Raw genomic sequence first — 26,107 nt, 5'->3', positions numbered from 1 at the left:
AAAGAAAAAGAGTAAACAGGATAAGTGTTATAGACATGTTAAATATTGTGTAATCATGTCCTGTGTTCTACAGACACCAACTGGTATTTGGCTTTATAAGTGATAGGAAATACACAGCAGGTGCTCCCAGCATGATCTTCCATGAGTAAGATGCCTCGTGTTCTCAAAATATACTGTGCCCTGAATTAAGTATGCTAGATTTACAAAGTCCATTTGACTGGAGTCATCCCTCTTGCCTGGCCAGCCCAGCTACTGATCATTGCCCAGCTGATTGGAGACAGAGATCTCCCCTCTGCCAGATTCAACAAGAGAGGCGCATGAAGAATGCAGGCTCTTATTTACAAGCTGTGAGGCCTGCAAAAACTTTGCAGAGTCTATCTCTCCATTTGGTGATAACTGATCTCCAGGGGCTCAGAAAGGGAAGCTGTTTGGGTTAGCAAGTGGAGGTGTTTGTCCCGATTTCCTGCTCTCACAATGCTTTCATTTATTACAGCAGATGCAGCCTGATGATTCACTGGAGACCAACGGTCATTTGTGCTGCTCCCTGGAGGTAGCTCAGAGCTGGCTTTTGGGGATATATGCAGTCTTTGCAAAACCGGATTGCCCCAAGTCTCAGTAGCTTGTTAATGCCTCAACTGATGAAAGAAGCAATGCTCAGAATTGTAAGACGTTGCCAGCCTCTGCCAAAGGCCAGACTTTGGCTCACAGTAGTCGGTTCTCAAATTTCATTCAGTGACCTCTCAGCCTGGCCCAGAGCCAAGACCATGGAGCAAGGAGGCTGGAAACCTGGGTTCCATGCTGATCCACAGGACTTAACCTCTCAAGACTCAGTTTTCTCAGCAGGACCTCAGCAAGGTCCCTTCCATCTCGAAAGTTATATGACTCCATGATTTAAGTGAACAAGGGCACTTAGGTATTTCCTTAATCTTTCAATGCCAAGAGCAGAGTTTTCCCACCAACATCCAAGCCACCAACAAGCAGTGCACATTGAAATTGAAAATGTAAGAGAATCAATTGAAAAAAAAAGATATGAAAATTCAGAATGCTTCTGGAAAAGAAGCTTAATATATCTAACGATCAATTAGAAGAGTTCAAATAACATCAAAAAGTGTGAAACACCTAGGAATGAACCTCCCTAGAAACATCCACAAGATCTACAGGAAGAAACGTTTCAGGAGTTCCCTTTATGGCTCAGCAGAAATGAACCTGACCGGCATCCATGAGGATGAGTGTTCAATCCCCAGCCCTGCTCAGTGGGTTAAGGATCCAGAGTTGCTGTGAGCTATGGTGTAGCTCGAATCCCATGTTGCTATGGCTATGGGGTAGGCTGGTAGCTGCAGCTCTGATTGGACACCTAGCCTGGGAAATTCCATAAACTCCCCAAAAAAAAGAAAGAAAGAAAGTTTCAAATGCTAATGAGGGACACAGAAAAATATTTAAACAAATAAAAAGATACACCTCACCATGGACAGGAAGACAACAAAATAAAGATATCAATTCTCCCTAAGTTAATTAAAATTTTTACATTACTCCAAAAAAATTTCAATGCATTTTTTGTTTTTTTTTCCAAACTGAAAAAGAGTTCCCATCATGGCGCAGCAGAAATGAATCCGACTAGGAACCATGAGGTTTCGGGTTGGATCCCTGGCCTTGCTCAGTGGGTTAAGGATATGGCATTGCCGTGAGCTGTGGTGTAGGTCGCAGACCCGGCTTTGATCCCGCATTGGTGTGGCTGTGGTGTAGGCCAGCAGCTGTAGCTCCGATTGGACCCCTAGCCTGCTAATCTCCCATATGCCACAAGAGCAGCCCTAAAAAAAAAAAAAAAAAAAAAAGCAAAAAATAAATAAATAAAAAATAAACTGAACAAACTGGTTCTAAAGTTTGTATAGAAAAGTATAGAAAAATAAATAAGCAAAAATAGTAATCAAATTCTTATTTTCTAAAACATTAATGAGAAGAGGCTAGCCCTCTAAATATATTGCATAATGTGATAGTCAAAGCAATTTGATATGAATCATGGATAGATTATTGATACAGAATAGGAAAATCCAGAAATAAACCCATGTACATATAAATTTATGTTAAATATATATCCACATAAGAATTTATATAAGAATACATATGCATATGAGAATCTACATTGTTTTTTAAATTCCCATTTTTGAATCAGTGGGAGGTAAATGGATTCAGGATATGGTGCTGGGACAATTAGACTGCCATTTGGAAAAACATTACGTCAAATATATGTATATTCTACATGTTACAAACAACCAAAAACAAAATTCCAGATGAAAACAAAATGTAAACCTCAAAAGCAAAACCACAAACATCTTAGAAGACAACATAAGATTTTAAAAAAATAATCTTTTTTTGGGGGGGGGTCTTTCTAGGGCCGCACCTGCGGCATATGGAGGTTCCTAGGCTAGGGGTCCAATCGGACCTGTAGCTGCCGGCCTACACCACAGCCACAGCAACACAGGATCCGAGCTGCATCTGCAACCTACAGAACAGCTCACAGCAACGCCAGATCCTTAACCCACTGATCAAGGCCAGGATTGAACCTGTGTCCTCATGGATGGTAGTCAGATTCGTTTCTGCTGAACCATGATGGGAACTCCTTAAAAAAAATCTTAACAGTGGAAAAGGTTTTCCTAAATATGATACAAAAATTTCAAAACCATAAAAGGGAAACTGATAAATTGAATTACCTTTTTAAAAAAGATCATGATTTTTTAAAAAACATTTAAACAAAGTCAAATGCAAAACCAGGAATAAATACCTTTAAGGTATATTTCAGACAAAGGGCTAATTTCCTTCATATTCAAAAACCTTCTCAAATCAATGAGACCAATAACCCAGTAGAAAAAAACAGATAAAGAATATGAACAGAAAAAAAAGTATATGAACAGAATTGGGCAAAGAGTTCACATTAAAAGAACTACACACGACTCCCAGTCATAAGAAAAGATGTTCAACCTCAGTCACAGTAAAATAAATGCAAAACAAAGCTCAGAGAAACAAAATTAACAAAAACCAGATGGTTTGATAACAGACTCATTTGACTAAGAAAAAAAATGTTCAGGAGAGTGCAAATTGGAAAAACCTCTAAGAACAATTTGCCAATGCCTATCAAAATTGTAAAAGCAGATTACCCCTTGACTCAATAATGCCACTTCTAGAAACTCATAAACATTTCTGCATATAAGTGAAACGACACAGATATGGGATAAATTGCAACACTGCCTGAATGGCAAATTTCGAAAACAAATGTTCTTAATAGACCGATTAAAAAATGAACTACCCGGGAGCTCCCGTTGTGGCTCAGCAGAAACAAATCTGACTAGCATCCATGAGGACGCAGTTTCGATCCCTGGCCTTAATCAGTGGGTTAAGGATCTGGAGTTGCCAGGAGCTGTAGGTCACAGACTTGGCTCGGATCCTGTGTTGCTGTATCTGTGGTGTAGGCCAGCAGCAGTAGCTCTGATTGGTCCCCTAGCCTGGGAACCTCCATATGCAGTGAGTGTGGCCCTAGAAAACAAACAAACAAAAAAAAGAATGAACTACCCAGATATGCAAAGTGAAAAAAGCAAAACACAAAGCAATGTGTACACTATGCTACCACATGCTTTTAAAAAATTGAATGTATATGCTTGTGTATGCATGGACAATCAGCCAATGCGTATAATCAATACAAGAAATAAAAAGTTGTATCTGGGACAGGAACTGAGTAGCTATGGAACAGGCAGAGAAGAGCAATTGTTTTTCACTGGATTCACATTTATAACTTTTCAATTTTGTACTCTTCAAGAAATGTCAATGAACAGAAAGTCCCCCCCAACTTCAGATCCTGCAGCCTTCCAGGACCTGCAGCATCACATTCCCTGGGGAAGGAGGCAGGGGCTGAGATTCTAACAAACACTCTGTGTGACACGTGTGCAGAGAATTTTAAGAGGCCCGACAGAAAACATCACTGGAAATGCAGCTTATCAAAATAATAACAGCAATAATAATAGCTTACTGATGTAAGCAGTAATGAACACTTGTTTAAAAAGATAAAGTCTAAGACTCATTGCCAAAATCTTGCACATGGTTTTCCTGAAAAAAAAAAAAAATTATTTGGCAAAACCAAGAGTTTACACCACAATGAAGGATTCCTTGTTCTCTCTGGTGTTCAGCTTTAACCACTATTAATCATTTCATCGGCTTTTTTATACTTTGCAAAATGTTTTACCCTAATCTTTTGAGCTAGGTAAGCACACAATAGGCCTTATTTGAGGCTACATGGAAAGGAGAGAAGTAAAATGCACAAGGACAGCACATCTCCAAATTCACTACTTCCCAGCTAACAACTACGCAGCCACCACCTTCTGTGGTTTGAAGAAACCGAGGATGAAAAGAAATGTATACATTTACTAAGTGTCTTCAATTTAGGCATACCTGTGTTGCAAATCACAATTGCGTATTTCTGAGATGCTGGGGGAGACGGCAAGGGCAGAGCCTCCAGTCTCAGCTCAGGCTCCCCCTCTTTGTCCTTCAATCTCTTCCCCTTTAAATCGAGATGAAAAAACAAGATGGTGGAGCAATGACGAGCATGCGCCCTGGAGCCAGACCGCAGGGGCTCAAATCCCAGCTCTGCCACTGTGTGGCCTTGGGCAAGAGACTTAACTTCTCTGTGCCTCCCCAGACACATCTGTAAAATGGGCACAGCCTCACCTCCTTCAATGGGTATGAGGATCAGATAAATCCAATATATGTGCAGCACTTGGTATAGAAACTGGCACGTAGTACATAGGTGCTATTATTATTTCCGACCAATCTTGGGAGTATTCAAGGAAAAGAATGCTCCCCCAAACATGGGTAAACCCAGGGAGGGGGTGGAGAGACAGGGAGGAAAACTGTAATGGCTACAGAGAAGACACAGAAGGCAAACAGTGAAAAGCTGATTGTTTCCAAGAAATAAAAAACCGACTACAAGATATTAAAGCAATGGGCCAAGCAAAGCAAAGCTGTTTTTTCCTTGTTCTGTGGACGGCGCAGCAGCCAGACATTTCCATTTTCCGGTCTGGGTCTGTATCACTGTATAAGTTTTCTATCAGGAGCCCCAAACCCTGCCAGTTTGTCCTTAGGAGGTGGCGGCACCTCTTCCAAAGCCCCCATGTCCGTGAACAGGACCTAGACTCTCACCCTCACCATCCCCTAAGGCAACAGGAGAACTCGGCCTCTGGAGAAAAATCCCGAGGTGGTGAGGGAACAGCAAGAAAGCTCAAAGGATATTTCAACCCCCACCCCACCCCCCACCCCCCCCACCCCACCCTCGCCCCTGGCTTCCCTGGACTTGGACTTAGGGAGTTCAGAGCAGACCACAGACCCACCATCACCTCGTTACACTGCACCATGGGGATCGAAGGTGGATGGAAGCAACCTTTGGGGCACCCCCCCCCACCTGATTTCTCCATTTTATGGTTGCTGTGGAGACTGAGGTCCAGCGAGAGGAAATGACCTGCTCCAATGCTCAGCGACATCTAGATAATCAGCTCACCACAGGGACCACTGGTGACTGAAACAGAAACTCTTCTACTAATGAAATGTTATTTCTTCTCTACTCACTGTATTTTAGCCATTCTTAAAAAAAAAAAAAAAAAAAAAAAAGCCCCTGTGCAAAATAAGTGTCTCTTTAAAATAGTGACCTCACCGTGGAATAATCCCTTCCCCTTAAGGCTACTGAGCAGGAAGGTGACGTGCCAGCTGTCTGCTAGTTCTCCAGGTCCCATCTGGGCAATGCCACAGAGCATCTGACGTGAACCCAGATCTGCATCTCCAGCATCCTTTCTTTTCAAAGCTATTTGGAATGATCAACCATAATTTATTCAAAGTTCTTAAGAATTTACTTAGGCTCTTAGTCTGAAATCTTAACAGTTGCACCCCCTGCAAACACCACTCAATGCCTTTCCTCTGTCTGCAGGTCATACAGACAGTTTTTACCTTGTCCCTGACACCCGTCAGCTCCCCACAGACACCCGAGACCATAGCAGAGAGGTCTGCTCTGGTCCAGCTCCAGCTAAAGATTCAGCCGCACAGAATTCATCCCAAGGCCTCAACAAGCCAGGAACTGCAGGAACCCAGTTCTTACCCACAGACCCCCAAGACTTTGGAAAGATCCAGCCCAACAAATTTATGAATATTTGATTCTCCTTTTAAAGAATCAAACTTCTATCTGACGGCTCATCAGAGCTTCCAAAGTTCCAGAGTTGCCAAACTGACTTGCTATTTCAACCCAGAAACAAAACGCATTTTAATTAGAGCTGCCTTATTCTGAATGTTTAACCCCTACCCTCCCTTCCTCTCCCGATACTCACACCTATTTCCTTTCCAGAGTCATCAGGGTCCAAAGACAGCTGGGGACAATGCCAGTACCTAGAACTTAACACACTGAAGCCATCACACCGCCTCAAATTGAAAGCAGCTTAGAAGATGGCATTGCCAAAGATTTGCTGTATTGCCCTCCCAACAGCGGATTTATCCATGATCTGAAATTACATCCAAATTTCCAAGGACTGGGGAAAACATTTCCCATGAGCAAGAAGTTAATTTATTTGCAGGGGAAAATGAATGGCTCCCTCTGCTTTCCTGACCCTCCCATAGACACAGGAAAACAACACGAATTGACCCTGAAGAGAGACCCAGACAGAGCCCTCAGTTATGTAAAATGGCCTAAAATCAGCCTGGGTGACAGAGAACATAAATCCTGCAATGCATGGTAACGGGTCTGAGGATTCTTTAAGCCGAGGTGCACTTTTTCTTTAAATGTACTCCCCATTGAGAAAATGACTTGGTATTTGTAGGTTCTGCTTTGGGGGAAGGGTGCTGAACTTGCCTACTTGGAATTATCGAACTTCTGCTTTGTACAGTTATAGGTAAGCAAGTTATCGTCAAAAAGGCCCAGATTAGTGGAGTGCATTGTGTTAGGACAGGCTACGAGAAGCCCCCTCCTCCTCTTTCTGCCCCTTGTAATTTATTTCATGAATTCTTTCCGCCTGGTGTTTTCAAAAAAAAAAAAAAGAGGCACTGTAGAACCCAATGGCGTCTTAGGATTAGAAGGGGCGATATTTGAGACCATCCCCAGGAAAAAAAAGATCCAATAAGAAAAATTCATTTTCTAATCAAAGCATATTAACTCTAACATCTCCCAACCCACCAGAAAGCACTCAACATAATGAGAACCGTAAGAGGAGGAAGGTGGAAAAGATGAGTCAGTGGGGGTAATTTTCTTCTGCTGTCAGACCATCTCTGTTCTATACCCCCATCAGCCGGACTCAGACTCCTATCTCTGAAGCATCCATCTCTGCCACCACCTGGGCTGGGGCGGGGGACAGAGCCCTCACCCCACTCTCCCCAGCTGTGTTCAAAAGTGCAGGTAAGCCAAGGGACAGCAGACTCAGTCCATAAACTTCAGAGACTCCACCCCAAGTAGGGGAGCCAAGACACCCCTGTCCTAAGAGCTCACACCACCCCATTCAAAGTCAAGGTAACACTGAATGCTGGTTATGTGCCAGGCACCATTCTAGACCCGGGTTATCTCACTTAATCCTATAAATTAATGCTTTATTTTACAGATGAGGAGTAAGAGAATTGGATAACTTACCCAAGGTCACAGAGCTCTCCACACAGAGCAGTGGTCTGACTCCAGACCCAGTTCTCTTAACCACTGTCCTGGCCCTACAGTATCAGGGTGTAAGGGAGCTTCACTGACTGCCCCAGACACACACACACACACACACACACACACACTCTCTCTCTCTCTCTCTCTCTCTCTCTCTCTCTCTCTCCCCAGGCCTGAGGCTGGCTTCTAGCACCACCTGACCACAAAGGAAGACTTCTCTTGATTCAGGCTGGTCCCTATACAACGGCTATCATCAGAACATGAAAAATGCACCTTGTTTATGAGGCATTTGAACTGAAAATGAAATGCCATTGTTTTATGTTGTGAAACAGCCTACCGATCTCCTGAAATCCATGCAGAAAAAACAAAGAGGCTATTCAAATCATTTTATATATCTTCTGCTGAGTGTAAACCCTTCAAACTCAGATGAGCGTTGCAACTCCGTAGCACTTTGAAAAAGGGAAGAAATAGAAAGGAAACCATTCTGAGTTTTTTCGTCCTTTGCTTTTTAGGGCCCCACCCTCGTGCATGTGGAAGTTCCCAGGCTAGGGATTGAAATGGAGCTACAGCTGCTGGCCTACACCACAGCCACAGCAATGCAGGATTCAAGCTGCGTCTGTGACCTACACCACAGCTCATGGCAACGCAGGATCCTTAACCCACTGAGCAAGGCCAGGGATCGAACCTGAGTCCTCATGGATACTAGTCATATTCGTTAGCACTAAGCCACGACGGGAACTCCGTGGAAAACATTCTGTTTCTGGGCTACAGAGTATATTTCCTTCAGAGGGAAAGAAACTCTGGACTTTTTTTAAATGTTTTTTAAGGATTCGTCTTAAATAGAATGCTTATAATTGCAGATAATATCATATAATACTGGGTCCTTTTCACTTATAAATTGTCCCCAATGCAAACTGAAAGTCGTAACTTGGCTCCCACGTGCCAACTTCAAATGAATCAGGGTATCAAACAGCTCCAAAAGGACATTTCATTGAAAGGAAAGCCATAAGGCAATTTGCAAACATCACATGCACTTATTTTATATGAATAACTATTGCCACATACAGTATCAAAATGAAACTATAAGGGAAGGAATTCACTGTACAAGACAAAAAAAAAAACCCTTTTTATTTTTAAAACTCTGGTGAAACAGGTTTCCATATGACATCCCATTAAAAAAAAAAATTAACGTAAACCAACCTGCTTGTGGGTTAGTCACACTATAAAGACGTCATCATAGTGTGTACAGATGCCTAGAGTATTTACAAATGTTATCTGTTAGGTAGTAAAGTTTTGTTGCCATTTTTCCAGCACATGTTCCACAGTAAAATAAAGGGGAGATCCTGGTGTTCTTGTACAAAATTCTTAACAAATGGATAAAGGCAATTTACCTGAGAGAAGATTTGTTCTTGAAATATTTTTCTTTTCACCATTGGAAATATAAAAATGGGATGTAGTTGTAAAAGAAGCATAAGAATGTCTAAGTTTACATTTTTTCTTTTAAATTATTTAAGTACCATTAAGTTAAAATGTCTACATTCATTATAAAAAATGTTGTTAAATCTTATGCAAATGATTTAACACTGATTGCTGCAACGCAAATTGCACTTTTTAAAAAAATTATTGTATACATGGAAGAAAAATATCTTGTTTGCTACCCTGTTTACAAATTCAGACTGACTTCAGATCAGTCACACAATGTGAACTTGGAAAAAACATCAGTCACAGTGTATGTTACAGTTACGGTGCAGTCCTGCAAACTGGGTGATACTTTTGACAAGAGCGCTCTTGAACCGACTCAGCCTCCAGAGGTGTGTACCAAACGAATGGTCTTCTCCATGAACGCACGTGGAATCTGGGGCATGGAAAAGGTACGGAGAAATTCGGGAATAACCAAAGCTGATCAGAAGAAGCACATGATTTGGGGCAATATGCATAAAACCCTTGTTTTAAAAAATCTCTCTCAATATTCCTTAGCGGGCATGGCCCCGGTCTTAGTCCCGGTTTCTGGAAGTGGCACGCTGGACATCTCTGGTCCACCCAGAGGCAGGCTGCCTGCAAGTGGCCGTGGCGGTGGCCAGGGAGGCGGCGGCGTACTGTGGACGCCACGGCGGCCCTCCACGGGGATGAGTTCCGTCTTCTCTCTGGGTCTCCAAGACGGGGCCTGGGTGGTAAGACAGAGCGAGCCTCTTGGGAGATTCTTCTCTTTCAAATAAAGGCACAGAAATCATGTGTCAGAGGAAAATGTCCCATCAGCATCCTCGGCCCAGTCTGGACTGCATGACAAGGAGATCGGTGAAGGTCATGGGGGCCTCGGTGGCCTCCCGCTCCCCGAGGCCGGCTCAGGCCAGGGCCAGGGCGCACCAGGAATCCTGTCTCACCGAGGAGGTGACTTCAGCCGGCGAGGCCAGGCTGACGCCTATGTACAGCCCGTCTTGACCTGAGTATTTGAGCTCGCTGTTCTCGGGATTAGCACTCTCCCCCGTGCCAGGCATCACCGAGGCGCCTGCCTGGTGGAAGAGGGGGATGGAGAGAAGGGAAGAGACAGTTACCATAAATGTGTCATTTGGCTCCCCTAGGTAAACATGTGGGCACAAGTGCGCCGATGGTGAGGCCAGCAGAGCTGCTCGCCGGGTGCTGCGGTAACACAGTCCTAACACTGGCGGGTTCAGCTCTCAGAAAACACCTCCTGTTCACATCATTCACTCAGGGTAGGAACCACCCGGCAAGACGAGCAGTTGGACACGGGTAGGAAAGGAGAACTGGAGGAAACCCATTTGCACAAAGTGCCAAACTCTCAGATCTGACACTGAAACAAACCACACCACGTAGGTAAACAGGCCTTAAGGATGCCCACACAATCTAATCATTGCAAGAGAAAATGCAGAACACCACACATACACACACACACACACACACACACACAGCAGAACCACTGGGCGCAGCCGTTCTATCAAAGTCTAAAAAGGAAAGATACATAGTTCAGCAAGACCTGATAAATGAAATTTTTGAGCACTGACTTCATGGAAAATTAACCCATGCATACATGGACTTTAATTCGTTCCAAGAAGAATAGGCTGTGTTTGAAGCAGACCGCATGATAAAGAAAATGCTAATATCCCCTATCTGTCATAATCGTGGCAATTATTTCTTAACACAAAGGTCACCTTTCTCTTGTTTCATTCATTCCTTCCATCCATCCAAATAAGCAAGACCAAAAAGCAAACATGATATAATTTAGTAGAATCAAATCAAAATAACTAAAATCATGTTTAGACTACGATTTGAGAAAACAGTTGCACTTGACTTTTTTTTTTAAATCTAGCCATAATCACAAATTGTAATCATGCTTTTTTTTCCTTCTACAAGCTCTGAAGCCAATTATTTCTTCCCAGCTTTCAGGGTTCCATTCCATAAACTACCAGACACTTGTTTTTTGATGCAGGTAGAACATATTGAACTTTTCAAAGCATTCCTTTTTTACATACACAATCCCATGAAATCCTTAAAACATCCAGCTGTCTGGCCAAATTGATGTTACATCCACTTCAGAGAAACACTGGGCACCAGACACAGAGCGAGGCGAATGGAAGGTTCCCAGAGCCCCCGTGGCTCCGCTTGGGGTCCTGGAAGTAGACGTGGCCCCACCCATTCCCGGAGAAGATCTGGTTTTCTCTCTAATCCTCACAATAACCGTGTTTGTCTGGGAGACAGGATTTCAGGAGCTCTGACCATGGAACTCGTGTCTGCCCCACCCCAACTTCCTGCCGGCTGGACAGACCAAATCTGGTCACTCCACAGGTGACCAATCCCCCCACTTTCCAGCAAAAATGAAAGGTTTGTGAAAATCCCATGACAACAGTGCCCATCTCCCCCTGCCAACTCACACCTCCTTTTACATAACACAAACTTAAAGACACATAAAGGCTCTGGGTGCCTAAAAAACAAGTTTCACAAGCTCATTGACTTGTCTAAAATTTAAAATCGATCCTTGTGAAAATTCTGAAATTGATGAACTAATCCCGTCCCACTAAAGCTATGAATTTCATTACAGGTGGTGATTACCTTTAGCTCAGAACCACTGCTATAAGCAAACTCAGCATGGGTCTTTTTTTTGGGGGGGGGGGCAGAAGTTCGAGGGCCAGGGAGTGAATGCACCCCATGGCAGTGACCTGAGCCACAGCAGTGACAACATCAGATCCTTAAACTGCCGAGCCTCCAGGGAACTCCAGCATGGATCTAGATTTAACTCCCAAAGAAATAAACAAAAGGATAATATTCCATTAGAGAGTCTTTCAGAAAAGAGTGACAGAGTGAGCTCCCTTAAAACAGCTGCTTCACACCAGCCATCTATTCATCTACCTACTCCCAGTAAAAAGCACATCTGCCTTTATCTGACTAAATTGGACTTTACCACAGCAAGGGCTATTTCCTGAAATGGAGAGGGGGCCCGGACTGCCCCAGGAAGCAACCCCCCCACCCCCGACAAAAATGGCCAGAAGCCCTGAGACAGCAGAGGGCTCACCACCAGTTAGCAACAAGCAACACTGCAAGGTACCTCTGAAAGCCAGGCACTTGGACTACAAGTCTGGAACTGTTCTCCCAGGTTACTCGCGGATACACACACACACTCACTAGCACAACACTGTAAATCAACTATACTTCAAATTTTTTTAATAATAATAATAAAAAAAAGGAGTTCCCCTTATGGCTCAGAGGTAATGAACACGACTAGTATCCATAGGACGCCAGTTCAATCCCTGGCCACTCAGTGGGTTAAGGATCCAGCGTTGCCGTGAGCTGTGGTGTAGACAGAAGACGAGGCTCAGATAGGGTGTTGCTGCAGCTGTGGTGTAGGCCAGCGGCTACAGCTCTGATTCGACTCTTAGCCTGGGAATCTCCATTCAACACAGGCGCGGCCCTTAAAAAAAAAAAAAAAAAAAAAAAGAAAGAAAAAAAAGGACCAGTTAATAACTATCAGAAAGAAAAGAAAAGGAAAAAAAGTACCAGTTAATAGACAAAGAGGTCTGTAAAGGAACTGCAGAGGAAAAAGGATGTTGGAGGTGGCCACAGGCAGCCTGCAAGACAGGACAGCCTGGGCTTTCAAATTCTCCCTGGGTTCGGCCACCCACTGGGTGCTGTCCCCTCCTGTGCCCCACCTCCTCGGGAAACTGGCCCTACCCCAAGCTTATTTGTGACAACTGGGTGAGCAAATGTTTGCAGAAGCGTCAGGATGCCTTGCCGTGGTAAACATTCCATAAAGGGAAGCTATTGTTGGTGGTGAGGAAAGGGTGCTCAAAATTGGCAGCATGCAGGATGTGGGGAGGCCCGTTCACCAGACAGGACAGCGCAAAGGGAAGGATGTTAAGCAGTACATCAGAGGAGCCTCTGGGAGAGAGAAGCTGGGTCTGACCTAGAACTTTCTGTGCCTCAGTTTCTTCACCCAGAAAGTAGAAATAAAGAGGCACCAACACCCAAGGAGGCTGTTGCAAAAATTAGTGTGTATTAAACCCCTGCAAAAGTGTCTGACAAGGAGTTCCCATCGTGGTGCAGTAGAAGCAAATCGGACTAGGAACCATCAGGTTGCAGCTTCCACCCCGGTCTCGCTCAGTAGATTAAGGATCTGGCGTCACCATGAGCTGTGGTGCAGATCAGACACGGCTCGGATCCCGGGTTGCTGTGGCTGTGGTGTAGGCTGGCAGTTGGAGTTCTGAATGGACCCCTAGCCTGGGAACTCCATATGCTGCGGGTGTGGCCCTAAAAAGTGTCTGACAAGAAAAATACTACACACACATAGGCTACCATTAGAACATTTTCATTATTATTAAAGTGAGGAATCATGGCCCTCATCGAATCTCCAGGTAAGTTACTGCCATCACCGGATGGGAGCAGCCCTAATAATTCAACCAGAGGTTAAGTGAATACCATCTCAACAATGACCTAAATCTCACCATTCCTGACAGCTCTGAGCAAACAACCAGTTGCTTCTGCAGCCCCTTAAAAGGCTCACAGGCTGTTTTTAAAATAAGCTGCCTTAAAGAAATCTTAACACCTTGAATATTAGCCTTATACCTGAACAACAGTCTCAAAAGCTATGGTTGAAATACCTACTGTCTCTTTTATTCAGACAAGAATGTGAAGCTATACAGGAGGCAAATCCCAAATTACTTGAGTGGTGAGTTTAAGAAAAAACATCAGCTCATTTGAAATCAAAAGTAACATCTGAGTTTGGCAGAAGAAAAATAGAGGAGGTCCTGCTGTGGCACAGCAGGTTAAGAACCCAACTAGCATCCATAAGGATGCACGTTCAATCTCTGGCCTCACTCAGTGGGTTAAGGATCCAGCGTTGCTGTGAGCTTCAGTGTAGGTTGCAGACATGGCTCGGATTTGGCATTGCTGTGACTGTGGTGTGGGTCAGCAGCTGTAGCTCCAATTCTACCTCTGGCCTGGGAACTTCCATATGAAGCAGGTCCAGCCCAAAAAGAAAAGAAGAGAAAAAAGAAAAAAGAGCCATACTTGTGCCCAAGGTTTGAGAACCCTATTTTTTATCTATTTATTTTTATGGCTACACCCACGGCATATGGAAGTTCCCTGGTCAGGGACTGAATCCAAACCACCGCAGCTGCAACCTACACCACAGCTGCAGCAACACCAGATCCTTAACCCACTGCACTGGGTAAGGAATTGAACCAGTGCCTCAGCAGGAGCCCGAGCTGCTGCAGAGACAGTGCCCGACCCATAACCCGCTGAGCCACCAGGGCCTTATTTCTAAATGGGGACATAGTACTTCAACCTGAAATGCTGCAACGTACATACATCATACATCAACAAAAAATTATTTAAAATTTTAATTCTCGACAAATAATGAGATTATCATGAATGGAGAGATCTGATGGGACTGATAGCCCGGTCCCCTGTCCTGGGCTGGGCTATATTCTGGTGCACACCTTAGAAGGCAATTAATTGAGCCATCAAGAACTTTATACTCAGGAGTTCCCATGACAGCGCAGTGGAAATGAATCCGACTACCATCCACGAGGATGCAGTTTCAACCCCTCCTGGCCTCACTCAGTGGGTTGGGAATCCAGTGTTGCCGTGAGCTATGGTGTAGGTCGAAGATACGGCTCAGATCCTGCATTGCTACAGCTGTGGCGTAGGCCGGCAACTGTAGCTCCGATTTGACTCCTAGCCTGAGAACTTCCACATGCCTTCGGTGTGGCCTTAAAAAACAAAACACAACAAAAAACTTTATACCCTATTTAGCTCTGTCATTTCATTTCTGGAAACTTGTTAAAAGGGAAAGAATTCAAAGGGAGGGAAGGCTTCCCCACAGGAAGACATCCATTGCAGAGTTACTTAGAAGAGTGGAAACCATGGAGATAATCTAATGCCATTTTTTTTCTTTTTAGGGCCGAACCTTCCACATAGGGCAGTTTGCAAGCGAGGGGTAGAATTGGAACCGTAGCTGAGGCCTTCACCACAGCCACACCACATCCCAGCTGCCATGTGTGACCTATACTGCAGCTCGAGGCAAGGCCAGATCCTTTAACCCACTGAGCAAGGCCAGAGATCAAAGCTACATCCTCATGGATACTAGCTGGATTCTTAACCGACTAAGCCACAATGGGAAGTCCCTCTACTGTCTAACAATAGGGGATGGTTCGGGAAAGCAAGGGACATCCATTGAATGCACTCTACACAATTATCAAAAATAGTAAGATGGGAGTTCCCGTCGTGGCGCAGTGGTTAACGAATCCGACTAGGAACCATGAGGTTGTGGGTTCGAGCCCTGCCCTTGCTCAGTGGGTTAACGATCCGGCGTTGCCGTGAGCTGTGGTGTAGGTCGCAGACTCAGCTAGGCTGAGTTGCTGTGGCTCTGGCATAGGCTGGTGGCTACAGCTCTGATTAGACCCCTAGCCTGGGAACCTCCATATGCCACGGGAGTGGCCCAAGAAATGGCAAAAAGACAAAAAAAAAAATAGTAAGATGTTGTAGCAAAATGGAAAAAAACCCTGCAATGCAATGTTAAGTGAAAAGCAGCAGGATATAAATTCTAATGAGGTTCATAATTACGACTTACCCAGGCACATGCAAAAGTATCACAGAGGAACCGAGGTACAGGGTGGGGGACAGAGGGCCTTCTGAGAGGGCCCAAACTATTAGCCATCCACTCCTTCCTTTTGAATGTTTTAACTGAAGGGCACAATTCAGTCTAAAAAAGTAGATGTTAGCACCAGAAATAGGAGGCACCAGCACCTGAGAAATGAACCAGCCTGGACAGAGGCATAAAGAAGCATGAAATATAGGGAGGAGTCACAGTGGAGAGAGGTCCCCACACACCCCTAAAGTCACCTCCATAAGCTGGAAGCCAGCCAGCCGTGTATGCATGAAACATGCTTCCAAGGTACGTGAATACAGCAAAAGCAGTCCACGGTGGCTTCATCAGTGTAACCTGAGCTCTCGAAACCGGCGTTCTAACTGCAGAAGTTTAGAATTTGCACAGGTCTCCTTAAGAATCCTGGCTTGTCGGAGTTCCCTTGGTGGCTCAGTGGTCAACAACCCGACTAGTATCCATGAGGACACGGGATGGATGCCTGGCCTTGCTCAGTGGGTTAAGGATCCGGCGTTGCCATGAGCTATGGGGTATGTCGCAGACAGGGCTTGGATCCCTCATTGCTGCGGCTGTGGTGTAGGCCGGCGGCTGTAGCTCTGATTCATCCCCTAGCCTGGGAACCTCCATATGCCGTGGGTGCGGCCCTACAAAGACAAAAGACAAAAACAAAAAAGAAAGAAATATGGCTTGTCATATGGTTCATTTAAGTGCCTTTCCCTCAATGGGGTTATTCCATAGCCACCTCTGGAGAATCAGTTCAACTGAGGGGAGACGATCAGAAATAACTTATTATGACTCTGGACCGAGCAAGTAGGTCCAGGGCCGTAATACACACACACACACACACACACACACACACACACACACACACACACACACACACACACACACACACACACGAGTATCAGCGTCAACTGGTCAAGCTTTTCCCACGTCGAGTTAAATGCTTGAAAGGATCAGAGATTGCAGACATCTCAACATTGCCAAAGCAGGCACGTCACTAACTTAAACCAGCCTAATCCCCAGAAAGTTCCTGAACAAAAGCAGGGGAGAGCTCCAAACGCCCACAGCGGAGCCATCCTTCCTCCTTTCTGAGGCAGCTCAGGCAGGCGAGGTCCTGGCTCCTTCTCTGATCAAAGGGCAATAGGAGGGTGGAGCAGAAATCTGGTCTGTGTTTCCACTCACAGCTTATCGGCCCTCCACCCTCCCAGAGACTACTGAAAATGGAGGCACTTCCTGCTGAGAGAACGTGTTATCAGCCCCGACCCAGCCAGGGCTTAGCACCGAAAGCAGCCCAGCTTAGATGGGAGCAACTGGCTGGATTCCTCCCTCTTAAAGGAATAAATGACTTCAGGACAACTCGCTGCCGCAGACAGGGAAAAGCGCCACTGGCCTGTGACGCTCTCATCTTTCAGATCACCCAGATTGCTCTCCTGTGACAATGAGCCTGTGCTCACTTTCCAACCTGTAACTGAAAAGTCAGGCGTTTCTGAACTCGGACCATCCATGCCCAGCAGGGTCTGGCTCACCAACAGTGTTGGCTCTTGCTTTGCCTTTACTCACCACATCCCATAATAGGCAGGCCCAGAGACGGCCTCCCGAGATACCCACACGGCAGCTTTGGAAAAGCGACACGTGAGAGCCAAGGGACCCTAAAAGGACAGAGCCCTTCCAGAAGAATAGCAGAGGTTCTCTGGCTTGTGAATAAGCAATAAATTTCATTTTTGAGGAAGAAAACCAAGAAGGAGCCGGCTGGGGTGTGCTTGAGCTGCCGTGCAATCCATCCCTCTCAAGGCTGCCTTAAGTCTGGAGAAACAAAACTGGGCACCCCAGGCAGGCTGGGCCCAGGGACCAGCCCCAGGGCACAGGGCTTTGAAGTGATCACACTGGCTCCTCAGCTCAGATCCGGGCAGTCAGCTTCCACAGCCTCTGATCTGTCCTTCCTACAGGTCCAAGTTTGTGCTTCCAGTTTGTGGGGTGGGGGGTGGGGAGGGCCTCACTGCCAAGTTCTTCTCTGCTTTCCTAACCTCTAGGTTAGACCCTGGTGATGCTGGATAGCAGCCTTCCTCCGAAGGGAAAATTAAAAACCAAGAGTCAGAATTCCCGTCGTGGCTCAGCAGAAACGAATCTGACTAGGAACCATGAGGTTGCAGGTTCGATCCCTGTCCTTGCTCAGTGGGTTAAGGATCCGGCGTTGTCATGAGCTGTAGTGTAGGTCACAGACACCACTTGGATCTGGAATTGCTGTGGCTGTAGTGTAGGCTAGCAGCTGCAGCTCTGATTCTACCCCTAACCTGGGAACCTCCATATGCTGCAGGTGCGGCCCTAAACACACACACACACACACACACACACACACAAAATCAAGTGTCAGCCCCAACAAAAGAGAAACACCTTCAATGAACCTTAACTTTTCTACTCTAAAAAACCATGGTCATTTCAGTTTGAATGGAGGTAATAGGACCAGACACAAAAGTGGCCTAATGACAGCTGAGAAGGTCACACTAGGAAGACACACATACACCCAGACATACACACACACACACACACACACACACACACACACGTTCCCGCTCCACCAGGAGGAGTGAAAACCATCCATCACAACCACACGCCTTAATTCTCCCAAACAGCTCAATAAAGCTCAAGAAGAGAGAGGCACGGTTACCCCAGCTGATGACCTAACTCGGAGCTCAGCAGAATAGTTTATTTTTTTGTAAATCAGCAAGGAAATTCCTTACTGAGGAGAGCTCACTGGCTGCCCCCTTGACCTCTCTTGGCCCTTTGGGCCTCAGCTAGTTAGTTTATACCACACCCGGGATGCTGCTCTTTTCAAGGAGGGAAAGAACTATTCTACACACATAGTCTACTCTGGGCAAAGAAGCAAATCGTTTTAAGCATCTGTACACACTCAAACAGCAAGCATGCTGTGATAAAGGCACAGTCCGAAGTTTATAAGTCCTCTGGGATTATCAGCAAAATACTGATGTACAAATATAAATTGCAGGGAAAAGGGTCTGGCCCACAACTTGAAGTCATTAGCATACTAAAGAAAAAATTTATCTTCTGACATGAGTCAAAATAGATGACTTTATTCAAATAAGTGATTAAAAGATCCAGAAGCAAGATTTAAAACCGGGTGGATTATGAACCTAACTTTTAAAAACTGGCTTTTTAGGTGAGGATTCGGGTTCGATCTGGCTTCCCTCAGTGGATTCAGCATCTGCCATTGCTGCGAGCTGTGGCATAGGTCGCAGATGCGGCTCAGATCCTGAGTTGCTGTGGCTGTGACATGGGCCGGCAGCTGCAGCTCCGATTCGACCCCTAGCCTGGGAACTTCCATATGCCATGGGTGCAACCCTAAAAATTAAAAAAAAAAAAATTTTAAAGGAGGGGGCGGTTTCAGGAGCCTGGATGAGCATCCTTGTCTGGCCATCTCTACTAGAAAAACTGCACCTGGTCCAACAACCAAGCCGCATTTACAAGAAAGCAGTATGAAGTGCTAAGAATCATAATGAATGAAAAATTGTTGCTATCAGGGAAATAAAGGTAATTAAATATGGTAACTTTGACACAATAGCTTTATATCTCTAAATCCACTCCCACCCCCTGCATTAAGAAAGAAAGGATTGGTGCCTTGGGATGAAAAAAATGCCATGCAAATAAAGCACATTGCTATTAATGTCCAAAGTCCTATTTAAAACAGTGCTATTCTTCAGCTTCAAAGTGGTCAGCAGGCATCTCCCACTTAGGCTACTCCTAAGGACCAGATGGTAGAAATTACTTTTCCCCTTTAGTAGGAGGAGGAAAACAGAGGCTTTACAAAACCTTGGCAGCCTGCTACAGTCACACATAGAGCTGGGGCTAGCACCGGGCTGCCTGACTGTTTCCTTCTAGCTGCTAATCTGAGAAGCCCCGAGAAAAAACTTCAGACCACATTCAGGCTTCACCATGAATCAAGTGACTAAACCTAATGAGAGCTTTAAATTAGAAGTATGTGTGTTTAAGAGGATAAACATACAATTCTAGAGCATGTGCACCAGCTCTGGAGAAGCCATGCCTTGCTAAAAACTACCCAAAGGGGCAGTACAGCACATAAATTATCATTTAGACATTGTCAGATAATGACTTGGAACTGTTTACCCCAAAGACTCCAACAGGACATTGAAATCAACACCTGATATTTATTCAAACTTTTCTTAAAATTTGAGGCCAGTAAAACAATCTCTTCATGCTCTGGCTCACAGTCTCTGCTATCCTACCAAGACAGGTAGCTGAATTATGAATGATCACATATGTCAACACCTGTCTTGGGAGATGCTTTTTAAAGTTATTGAAATTTCAGAGACAATTAACAGATAGGTCGAAACGCAGAGCTAAGAGATTGTATTTAATTCATATCCATTAGATCTTCATATTGCTAGTAACTCTTTTGGCAGACACCCATGAAATGCATAATAAATTACTTTTGTTCCAGTAAAGGAATTCATTTTCTTCGAAGATTCATTTAGCAATAACATTTCAGAGCATTCTAAGCCAGATTTCTTAAAATTTGGCCACGTCTTCCCGTAACGTTATTTCATGTTTTGTGACAATTTTGTATATTCTTATAGAAGCAGGGGAGGGTTTGCAAAGTATCTGTAATCCACAAAGCAAGGTTGTATTCTTAAATGTAGCCTTCTAACCTGAGGTCATATGAAAAGATGAGTAACACTCTGCTTACACTTAAATTACCTAGAATTCTGGCTTTTAGATTGTGATAATGAGTCACTTATTAAACAAACCACAGTCCTGTGATAAATTGGGTGGCCACATTTGTTATAAACTATTTACAGAGCAATACGGTTTTACTGTTTCCCAGTATACATAGAGTCATTGGATATTAATATAGCAAATGTATTTCTAGCTACTCACCATTCCCCATGACATACACACGCGCGCGCGTGCACACACACACACATGCACACGCGCGCACACGCACAAGGAAAAAAAGACTGAAGTCTAGAAAAGGCCTTCAGAGCAAAGTGAAAGTATGCGAACTCTACACGCTTCAACATTCCCTGCCAGGGTGACGTGTGACTTTCGTGGCGAAGGCCAAAGTGGTCAGACAAGGAACGTGAGTGAGTTATTAGAAGGGGCTGTGAAAGAAGAAAGGGAGCCTGGCACGTAAGGAGCATGAAGATAAAATGCCAACAAAATATTTATGTTCATGGCCTGCAGCAAGTGGCAAGTGGGATATTAATAACTGTGATGATTGGCTGACTCCCTGGGAGCGGTGGGAGACGTCGGTTCCAGCCCGGGCTTCAATGCGGGCTTGGTTTGTGACCTTCTGGAGTCATTCTGGATCCTGGTTTATAAATGAGGCGATAATAATACCTAAATGCAACGCTCACAGACCCTCATGGGAGATTAATGCCTTTCTGCTTTTTTAATTTAGCAAAAAATATCTTGGACTATAAACTCTGGGGAGAAAATGGACACTTGCCTCTTAAGAAATGCAGTTTTAATGATTTTGTAAAAAAAATCAAAGGCAAGTGGGACATTTCCGAAAGTTCCAACTAACTAGCACTTAGTGTGTATGGGTTTAAATAACACCATCAGGAGGATTTTAGTACCACAATCTGTATTTCATATTTTAAGGGAGAATTTTTTATTTTTTTATTTTTCATTTTTTGGCTGCACCAAAGTTCCCAGGCCAGGGATCGAACCTGCGTCAGTCACAGCAACAACCCAAGCCACTGCAGTGACAATGCCAGGTCCTTAACCTGCTAAGCCACACAAAAACTCTCATTTTAAAGGAGACTTTTTATCTTCACATTAACAGTAAGCTTTACTACCTATTATCTTTTCTATTATCCAACTAGCAAAGCCCTAGAACTATAAAGTATTATATCACTAAGTATAACGTTTAAGAAGAAAATTCATGTATACAATGCTCCTTACATGTTTGGTTATAAGCAAATCACTTTTCAGATGTTATTTTCATGGCTATATTTGATACTGAAATAGCTAACCAAAATTAGATTTCTTTGAGGAAATGTTATTTCTTCTCTCTAAAGACTTCAACATCACATATTCTATCATATAGTAATCCAGTGTGCCTTAGTAATAACAACATTGGCTCTGACTCTGCCAGACCTGGGTCCAAATCCAGCCTCTAAATCTGGTACATAGCCTTGGACCTATTCTTACTGAGTCTCACTCCCCCAAATGGAAAAAGGAAATAAAAACACCTCATTTGTAGAGTGATAATCGGGAATTTAAAAGGTACACGAAACACCTGGCACATAAAAGTCACCTGACAGAAGCTAGTTCCCTGCCTGCCTTCATCCACTATCTCATAAATAAGAAAACTCCCCCAGAGTTCCCATCGTGTGCGCGGCGGAAACAAATCCGACTAGGGACTATGAGGTGGAGGATTGGATCCCTGGCCTTGCTTAGTGGGTTAAGGATATGGAGTTTCCATGAGCTGTGGTGTAGGTAGAAGACGCGGCTTGGATCCTGCATGGCTGTGGCTGTGGCTGTGGTATAGGCCAGCAGCTATAGCTCTGATGAGACCCCTAGCCTGGGAACCTCCATATGCCACAGGTACAACCCTAAAAGGACAAAAAGAAAAGAAAACTCCCCCAAAGCAACCATATGATGACTAATTGCAGGACTAATCCATTAATGTCTGGCTTTCAGGTACCCTAAAGATGTGTGTGGAATATTTGAGGTAAGAGGCAGGCAGCCTGGTGAACCTCTTTTTTTTTCTTTTTTTTATTGAAGGAGAGTTGATTTACAAGCTTGTGTTCATTTCAGGTGTACAGCAAAGTGATCTGGTTATACATACATACATATATGTATCTTTTCCAGATTCTTTTCCATTGTAAATATATTCTTTTCCAATACATATACATAATGTCTATTTTCCAATATACATGATACTGAGTACAGTTTCCTGTGTTCTCCAAGTGGTCCTTGTTGATCTATTTTCTATACAGCAGTGTGTCCCTGGTAACCCCAGACTCCTTTCCTCCCTCCCCCCACCCCCGAATCTTTTCTTCTCAGTCAAGTTGCCAAGTGAAAGCAATGCATACTGGATGGAAATCCTTCGTGAATGTTCCTGTCGTCTATTTAACTATTAAAGGAAGAGTTACTAATAGAAGCTATTATTTTGTGACCAATCACAATGTCATAGTAAATCCAAATTGATTCAATTTCTTGGAGGAAAAAAAAGCAGTAGACTATAACCTTGCTCATAAAGAAAGAGGCAACTCAAGTGATGTTTTCCAATTTTCATCATAGGATGCGAATATTAACCTATAAAATGAAATCTATAAAAAGAATTTTAAATATGAACCTACAAAGTACTTAACCTTTCTTCAGAGATGTCTATAAAGACATCCAGAAATCGCAACAAACATCAGTCCCTCAATCAGTGCCCAGCTACAGGCACTTAATTCTTTCAAACCACTTTTAGTACAAGATTTAGCACCACGCAGCTCAGAGCTATTTCTTCTGACAAGGTCGCTGTGATTACCAAGGAGTGATTGCAGTAGTCTCTCTAGACCCACAGCATCCCAGAAGGATCAAAGCAGCAGCAATGGAAATATCTACTTCATACCCAGAAAAGGACCCCCCAAAGTGGGTAAGACCCCACCCAAGGCAGAGAGCCAGCCAGAGAGGTATCTGAGATGAACAGGAGTCCAAGGCTGCCTGTTCTCTTCATGGATGTTGTCTGTCACCAACAACAAACCACAAAGGCCAGGAAAACGAATTCCTATCACCAACACGCCATTCCATTCTCCGAAGGGTCACCAGGCAGACACTAGGAGCTAAACTTTCGAAGTCCTGAGGCCACTAGCTCCAAGGAAGTGGTTTTCCGTACCAGTTGTGAGAGGAAACCCTGCTTGTAAAAGGTAGACCCAGGAGCATGCCTGTATGTGTTTATACAATTATCAGCATACTCCTGGTTAAGAACTTATTCATTGTTGGACTGCAGCACAGAGATGAACACATTCATCACTGCATGGGGTGTTAGAGAAAGTCCGTCATTTAGAAATGAACATATAGTGTGGCCCCACTTAAGGCTGACCTAATACTGACTTGAAACACTTAAATATTGGCCTTTCACCTAATTTATCCATCTCATCGCCTGCCTTTGGCTTTTTCTACCCTCCACTCAGCCACACTGAATTCCTAAAACTGTGTTCCTCAAGATGGGGGCCTCTATTCCACTTTTCCCCCTGGCAAAAACCCTACACAACGAATTCAAATCTCCTCTCCTCTGCCGTTTGCAACTCTGCTGTCAGAATTCATGGCTCCATACTTTCAACTCCTACGTTGTTGCTCACTTAAAGCACTTCCAAATCTGACCAACAGTGAGAATGGACTAAACCTACAGGCTCCCACCACTAGCAACCAATCTGATGTCCATCCAGAACCTTATTTTACTCAGTAAACAGGGCCTCCAATACTGCAATACTTCTTAAATGGAACACTGACCATAAAAGGCAAGGGCTAGTCAGATATACTTCGTCTCTGTTTATTTCAACATTACATGTTTAATGACGTCAACATTATACTTGCAATTTTAATATGAACTTAAGTAGCTTTAATTTTGTTGAAGGATTATCTATAGAACTACTTTGAGGCAGGCCGATAAGTTCAGGGATTTCTTTTCTTTTCTTTTTTTTCTTTTTTCTTTTTTTTTTTTTTTTTTGTCTTTTGTCTTTTGTCCTTTTAGGGCCACATTCATGGCATATGGAGGTTCCCAGGCTAGGGGTCCAATAGGAGCTGTAGCTGCCAGCCTACACCACAGCTCGCAGCCAGCAACACCAGATCCTAATCCCACTGAGTGAGGCCAGGGATCAAACCCAAAACCTCATGGTTCCTAGTCAGATTTGTTTCTGCTGTGCCACGACAGGAACTCCTGTTCAGTGATTTCTTATTCTCTGACATTGTCTTAGTGTTCATTTTACCACCAAATTAATCCTCCCTGTCCCAAGGGAAATTAAGAGAAATGCCTTTTATCTACACAATTTAGGGATTGAGTTATAAAGTTTATATGCTATATAATACATACATATATGAATATATATACATTTTTATATATGTAAAGTACCCTCCAGTTTAACCAATTTTTAGTTACAGGTCATAAGAGGGATAGAAATATATCTTAAATCTTACTGAGAACTTGCTAAAATAGAAAGTTATCATATACGCCTCCCAATAATAGCAACAATGCCATAAAACTTAACTCAGTCAATAAATGGGATTCAAGAAAAGATTTAAATTATTCTGACAGTCCAGAGAGAATACAAATATCAAGGAAATCTGAGGTCCATTTAGATCAACTAAATACACATTTTTTCAGTAAGTCTACATCTACAAGAAAACTTTAAACAGAATGAAAGATGGAGAAAATTTAAGTTCAAAAGTGGCAAAAATTAATCAATTGTATCAAAAATTAAGTTCAACATATTACTTAAGAAACAAAGAATTCCATACAAGAAACTGATAATAAAATAATGAAAATAAGGAAAAGAAATATGAAAATAATGTCTAGCGAAGAGCCAGTATTATATAAATGAAAACAAAGAAATCATTTACTGCAATAATTTGTAAAATGTTCCAAAGGAGCAGACAGGGGCTATTGTAATGCCAGGCAGCGCAGCAGTAGCAACGGGTCTGCCTGTTCTTAGACAGAACCCTCGGCTCCAGCCAGGCTTGCTCAGGTACCAGGTCATGATGCTGATTTGGTGCCACCACTGACCTGGCACCCACAGACAGGGCAGGGACGTCAGAACTTAATAAAAGAAGCCTGCTAGGAATGCCTACTCGTGACCTTCTCCAGCTGATTTCTCAGAGGGAAATTAAGAATTAAAACAGCAAGTTTGATATGGTCTCCAACTTTCGTGCTTTAGCTCCTCACAGTAATTAAGAAGGGGGTGGGGAGCAGTTATATCTCTAAGCAGAACATATGGCCCCAGTTTCCTTGTTCCCCTGGGAGTGAGCCTAAGATCACCCTGTGTTTTGTAGCTCGGCAGTCCCAGGGCCGTCCCAGGGCAACCCTGCATTACTCGTTTCTAGCCTGTCAGTCACAGGGGCCGCTGGAGATCAGAGAGACGGACCCATTGTCGTAGGAGGCTTAACCGCCAAGCCCAGGAAGGTACCAGATTCAACCTTGCCATGCAGATATCACATCCCCCTCACCTCACAGAATCCTACATGCACTTGGGTCACAACACCAGCTGCCTCCCTCAAGTCATAAACTGGAACCCAAATGGGATAATGACACATCTTTGTCAACACAGCCGCCTTTCACAAATGCTTCTGCCAGCTGCTCACAG

The 26,107-nt window shown here is 43.9% G+C and overlaps 1 protein-coding gene across 4 annotated transcripts in view; it reads right to left on the bottom strand.

Moving 5' to 3' along the window:
- Positions 1-8,762: 8,762 nt before the first annotated feature.
- Positions 8,763-26,107, bottom strand: part of GATA6 (GATA binding protein 6) — a 32,246-nt gene continuing 14,901 nt past the window's right edge. For all 4 annotated transcript variants that reach the window (XM_047793889.1, XM_047793891.1, XM_047793893.1 and 1 more), the window contains exon 7: positions 8,763-10,170. In XM_047793889.1, the coding sequence (XP_047649845.1) occupies positions 10,003-10,170 (168 nt within the window). In that variant the 3' untranslated portion in view covers positions 8,763-10,002. The remainder of the gene's footprint in view (positions 10,171-26,107) is intronic.

This window comes from Phacochoerus africanus, chromosome 8 (genome assembly GCF_016906955.1).
Source record: "Phacochoerus africanus isolate WHEZ1 chromosome 8, ROS_Pafr_v1, whole genome shotgun sequence".
Lineage (NCBI taxonomy): Eukaryota > Metazoa > Chordata > Mammalia > Artiodactyla > Suidae > Phacochoerus > Phacochoerus africanus.
This window is presented reverse-complemented; position numbering and strand designations above follow the sequence as displayed.